At 26.7% G+C, this 6,635-nt stretch overlaps 1 protein-coding gene across 2 annotated transcripts in view; it reads right to left on the bottom strand.

Moving 5' to 3' along the window:
- Positions 1-6,635, bottom strand: part of LOC108754738 (kynurenine/alpha-aminoadipate aminotransferase, mitochondrial-like) — a 21,258-nt gene that overhangs the window by 4,371 nt on the left and 10,252 nt on the right. The window contains exons 1-3 of one of the 2 annotated variants that reach the window (XM_018497276.1): positions 1,656-1,843; positions 733-884; positions 69-231 (exon numbers count right to left, since the gene is read on the bottom strand). In XM_018497276.1, the coding sequence (XP_018352778.1) occupies positions 69-231; positions 733-799 (230 nt within the window). In that variant the 5' untranslated portion in view covers positions 800-884; positions 1,656-1,843. Of the gene's footprint in view, positions 1-68; positions 232-732; positions 885-1,655; positions 1,844-6,635 lie in introns of those variants that run through there. The other variant, XM_018497277.1, reaches the window with a different exon arrangement.

Below are 6,635 nucleotides of genomic sequence, written 5' to 3'. Positions count from 1 at the left end.
TTTAATAAAAATTTGTATATAATTAGAGAACACAAATTTGTATTATATATTTCTGCTAGTATTTTTACCCTTGCGAAGATCCATATTGTAAAACTGCAGATATTTCTTGCTTGTTAAGTTCTACTGTGACATCATTATATGTCATAGAAATATCATTGAGAGGATATGTAGAGATATTTGGCATACCACCAGCCAGACTTACACCATTTTGTCGTGTTATGTAAAGATGGGCTAATTTAAAATTAAAAAAGATAAATAGAATGAATAGTGACATTATTAACATGTATTTTTTTATATATAATTTTGCGCTATAAAAATACCGCATATGTACTTATTGATCTGAATATCTTTGTTAAATATTTCAAAATTTGTAGATATAATAAAAAAAATATATATTATAATATTTTCGAAAATAATATTTTAAATATGTAGTTATAAAGCATGAGTACTCAAAATTTTTAAAACGGTTCTTCCATATGTCTCAGGATTTAATTTAAAATCAAACAAATTAGTAAGAGATTACTTCAATTTTTAAACGCGCTAAGAAAATCATTATTAAAAAAAAAGATCTCTTATTTTATTCTCTGATTTTTAGTTTACATAGATGTTTTACATTCGGAGCTCAGAAATAAATTCACGTAATATAAGAATATTTCCATATGTTTACTTGAGAGAATGAATTATGAATAAAGAAATATATAGCAGATGAAAATGAATGTAATAATTACTTACTTAACTGTCTAATTAAGTTTATTTTGCGCCTACTAGTGATTTTAGAGAAGAATTTTGTGTAGTCCATGATCACTATTATCGTGGGACGTAACTGTTTTACTGAGAGCTGCTGATATTAACATTAACTCTCGATTTGTGACGTATTCTTTGTACTGTAATCAATGACAAATACGATAATGCTTTGTGGTATATATCAGGTTTTAATGTGATTTACAAAAATATTCTTATGATATATCAAAACTTTGAAAAGCAGCTAGTAATACCAAGCGTTTTTTTTTAAGAAAGCGTAAAATAAATAAAATTATATTAAAGTACGAAGATCGTTAAAAATATACTGCAGGCTTAGTAGAGTGTGATTCGCGAGTCGGCCTCTCCAGCGGATGTTTCCTCCTCCAACTTCGATAATAAGAATATATCTATTCTTTCTCATGTTTTTTTACTACACAATGTAAATAGCAAAAAACAAAATATTCGATAATTTGGTCCGATAAGGGCTACGGTCTACTCGATGCTACGAATCGGAGCATTTTTTGATTGGTCAGTTAGTAAAATTCTTTCTTTTAATTGGTCAATCAAAAGTTTCGAAGCATTTGTAGCATCAAATAGAGACGCACCCAGAGATTCTACATTATCGCGATATCAGCTGACATCATCTTTAAAATTGGCTGCAAGTGGGGCGAGTTGGAGAAGTAAGCGTTCGCTGAAGAAGCCGATTCACGAGCCACGTTCTGCCAGGCCTGTACAGTCTGTATACTGTAGATATTTTATGTTTATTCGTTTTTAAAGTTATTTAAAAATTATTACAGTGTATTATAAATTATGGAAGATTCTAGTTCCTTTTTAATAATACTTAATTATATAGTTCTTTATACCAATATTTATAAAAAAAGTTGTTTAATTGAATTTAACAGTTTCTTACTCACCTTTAACCTCTTTAATCTGGTGCTTAGAACTTTTTACGCTATATAACACATATGTATACACTAATGTATACACAGTACTGGATTCACCATCGAAATACTATGTCCTAATAAGAAATGACTTATCAAATTGATGGCGAATCGACGATGTCTAATTGACGATTATGTCTCGCTAAGATGTAATACTGCTTTAAAGACACATCTGCTGTACTTATAAAACAGCTTATCATTCTTTGATAAGAGCTGCTGTTTACAACATGCAAGATCTTTTTAATATCTTAATTACGACATGAATTATTGATATCTTATCACGTACTCATAATTAATATTTTACGTAATATGTAATTAATTTGTTTTAAAAGTGACATATTTAAAAATAACTATGACGTTAATAAAAATAAAAAACCAAATAGAAATTATATAAACAAATGTACATAGACATAAATGTTCTCTTCAAATAAATAATTAAATGTAAAATTGTTCAGCGTGAAAATTTTATGAAATATAAAAATAACAATTACAAAAATAATATTAAATAAAAGCTATAAAATACTTATTATTTATAGGACATTAATAAAAACTTGGTAAAAATTTATACTTTATTGCGCCTTTATGTGAGAGGATGCTGTTGAAGAGAAAGTAGAAATTTTGAAATATAGTCGTAACATTTATTCCAATTTATTAACATCTTGTATGTGTATGTGTATGTATGTATACTTGTGTGGAGTAACCACGTGTATCTGTGTAAGCGTGTATGTCACTGTTTCCATCGCTTTTGTTTGTTATTTTTTTCCTTTAACATTTCGGATAACATTTTGAATAACTTATTGTATTATGTTGCCTGATAAACGCTCCATTCGATATCGATCGATCGATCGATCATACGCGCGCGGCGCTGATCGGCAGTCAGTTGGATTTTCGATCGATCTCGAGTAAAAAAAGAGCTATCGACGTCGAACAGAACGTTCGGCTTTCGCGTTTCGTTTCAGCAACCGACAGAACGGGGCTTGTACGTTGTTTGTCGAATATAAATTCATCTCGTTATGTTGACTCTATCGTTTCCTTAATTGTTCTTTTGTAATCGGCTTGTTCGAGTGACGTTAATGGTCGCAAAGACAATAATTGATGAACGAAAAATAGTAAGAAAAATCAATGTTCACATTGCTAACAATACTTTGTCCATATTGCTTCTACTTAATTTTATACTAAATGTATACGAAGAAGATGTTTAGCACAGCTAAGTATCACAATATTATGAGAAATAAAAATAAAAAGAATGTTAAAAAGAATAAAAATGCTTTTCAATACAAATTAAGTTATTTTGATACTGGTTGATTTTACATTAACTATATTATTCCAATTTCTAGTTTTATTTGTAAGTCATTGACAGTTCTCATACAATGTATATAAGTTCTTAATTAATGAATAAGACATTTGGTAATAAAAAATATTTTGTCTTATAAATTATCATTATGGCAGTTAATACATTATGTGTTAATTGTGCTACATATATATAGCAGCGCCGTTTACTTGTATTAAATGTATTTGTTCTTCTCTTAGTTAACTCTGTCACTTTCTCATTGATATTTTATCACATCTTTAAAAATATTTTTTGGTAAAATATATTTTGTAACTATATTACAAATTACAATTGTGTGTATTTTATTAAAATAATAATTATTAAATATCTTCAAGTGAAAGTGAAAGAGTTACATTTTTAATTTTTAAATGTTTTTTATTTGTGTTTCTTTGATCATACTTTTATATTTACTGAGACACATAAGTATATAAGATGATACGTTTAAACATTCTGTTATGAAAATAGGCCTTGCATAATTAAAATATCGTATTTATACATACAGTAAATAAAACATACATAATTACACGTTTACGTTTAATTAGATATAATATTTTTAATATCGAAGTGTGAGAATATAGAAGAATTAAATTTTATATTATATTGTAATTTTTCATTCCTAATTAGTGTAATCTACACTAATTTACACTTTATATATCATTCTATCAAAAATTAATTTAAACCACAAAATTAGAAAATAATTCCCAAATTTTTATATACATATATGTGTATGTTTCTTATTTAACGACGGTTTTTTATCTGCTGCTTTTTAATTTAATTTTGTGTAGCAAAAATAAATGCTGTATGAGATCTTGACATTCGTCATATAATCAATATTCTTATGCATATTTTTGAAAATTATAAATAATCGAAAAACATCAATTATAAGATTGCGACCGAAAAATACATCAGCGTTTACGTTTGTTTTCGAATTCGTCACTCGTGCCGAACCGCACCATTGGGTTCACTGTCATCCCATTGTGTCGGTCGACAAAATATTTCTACCGTTTTTGAGGCCGTTCTTGCTGTACGTTAATTTTTGTTATCATTTGTCTTGTATTTTCTCGCCAAGTCCAAGTCTCGTTATCGCAACTAACACGATACGTGGAGCTATTTACAAAACGGAACACTTAACAACTGCGCTTGCGTTTAGTTTATTGCGAGCTAATTATCGAGCCGTCCGTTTTTGTTTCTTCATTCTAACGCAATTAATGGGCATCTGTTTATAACACGCGCATTCTCTCATCACTAGCCTACACGTTCGCACGAACTCTCACATCATCAAATTTCAGAATTGTAACTTTTGAGGGAACTTTTTTGAGCTCTAAATTAATCATTTAACTGAAATTTCACTTCAAGTAATGGTGCACATCTTGAAGTCGCACGTTTCATTCTGCTAATCAATCATAAAATTAATGGCATTTAGAAGCAATGAATGTAATACACGACATATTCTCTTTTTTCAATTTAATTTTTTCAAATTTAGTAAATTAAATGTATTAAAATTTTGTATACATATACATTTAATGCAATATTCCAGTATATATGCTATTACATTAATATTTGTTATCAGGTTTTTTAATGATAAAAATTTTATAAGAAATTTAATTTAAGAAAAAATATAAGGGACTTTTGTATTCTTTTTCTTGTAAATTTATATGTATAATATATTTCATAACATAAATATTACAACGCATTTGAAATGAAAAAAGGGATTACTTTTTTATTAGAATATTTAAATATATATTTTAGTAATGTAGATGTGATACGTGCATTTTATAATATTAAATTTTTAGTTAACTTGAATTAGCGTAACAAACATGCGACCCGCTTTTGTGCACCTTTTTTAGAGATATGATGGTAAAAGTGAGTGTCCAAACATAATCAGATAGTCGTAAAGATGTAAAGATTTTTTTGTATAGCTATAAATAACATTTTTCTAGAAGTAAGAAATAGAATAAAAAATTTGAAATAGGTCTTGTGTGACAAGGGAAACTATTAATATTGCAAAATAATATACGTATCTAATTAAATTTAAACATAATCATTTATATAAAACTACAGCGTATAAAAGAAGAACAGATTGATAAATTTATATAGAAAATAGATATAGTAGAATATAATAGAGGACACAGTATCTTTTACACAGAAGCTGAAAACATTGTCAAAGCTTTAATTTATATTATCTGTATTTATATACAGGATGATTCATTTATGAATAAGTTTACTCATATTAATTACTTCCTTAATCTAAATGCTTTGAATTAGGACAAAATGATTTTGTTTTAAGAAATCTGCGTAGTAATATAACTTTATGTATCTATGTAATGATTCACCCTGTATATATCGGGAATTACATCAGTCGTATAATATATATTGAAAAACCATGGGATATATACTAGAAATACAATAAATATTGAGTATTCCTATTTTCCTATTATTTGGAAGGGATAGGAGAATTAAAAAACCCAAATATTTTTTATAAATTTCTAAAGGTAAAATGTCGATAAAGGTAAAATTGACATTAGTTCAATATTCATCAAGCTTATTAAGCTCATGATTGTGAGAATACACCTAGTAAAAAAATTAATATTAAATTGAAAAATTGCCAACTTATATGTGAACTTTATTTTGACATTTACTTTAACAAATAAGTAAATATAATTTGTGGATGTAATGAAAAAAAAGGAAAAGAGAAAGACGAAGACTATAATAATAAAGAGAAATAATTGTTGATTAATATCACATATGATGAGATTTATAGTATCGTTGAAATTAATCATTTAAAATTTAAAATAAATAGCATTTTTCTAATATTTTTAAGAAATAATTCTACTTGTTAGATTATTAACAATGAGCGTCTTTAAGAAATTAATATATAACGGAAAAAAATGATATATTTAAAATGAGTAATTCAAGTCAAAAGAAGTTGCATAATCTTTATCAATATATGCACGGTGAGTGTTCTAGGCGCGAGTTCTAGTAACAGTTTCTTACTCTTAAAAGTATCTAATGTTAAAGAGTAGAAAAATTATAAAAGTACGAAGGTCTATAATCGTTAACATGAGAGAGATTCCGTGCGGCCGCTTCACTGCCTTATTCTCGTCTTTCCCTAGTTTTGGAAAATATTTAATATTGTAAAATATTACTTTTAAATAAAAGCACTATTTTTTAATTAAAACTATTGGTTACAATGTAACTATTGGTTACGATGTAACTATTTAAAATTGATTATAAATAGCTTCTTCCAATATTTGCGATACTATGATTAATAGAGTCTTTCTTAATTTATTTAAGGTTTATTACTAAATTTTTTTTTAAATCGAGAGAGTAGAAAATCTTGTATAACGCATAATACATAAGAAAATGAATCAAAGAGTCCTTCATTTTTTTTCCTTTCTATGAAAAAAAAAAAAAGATTTTGATAGGTTAATTTTCTTATGTCTTATGTATTATATGCTCCGATCTTTAAACTCTTTAAGTAAAAATGTTATTAGAATTTAAATCTCACAAAAATTTTACGACATAATATCTGCTTAATTATGTTATAAAAATAATGAAAATGTAATAATTTTATTTGAGTTATAGAAGTATGCGTCTTTTTGTTTTTAATATTTAGTTGAAAA

Source organism: Trachymyrmex septentrionalis, unplaced genomic scaffold (genome assembly GCF_001594115.1).
Source record: "Trachymyrmex septentrionalis isolate Tsep2-gDNA-1 unplaced genomic scaffold, Tsep1.0 scaffold80, whole genome shotgun sequence".
NCBI lineage: Eukaryota > Metazoa > Arthropoda > Insecta > Hymenoptera > Formicidae > Trachymyrmex > Trachymyrmex septentrionalis.
This window is presented reverse-complemented; position numbering and strand designations above follow the sequence as displayed.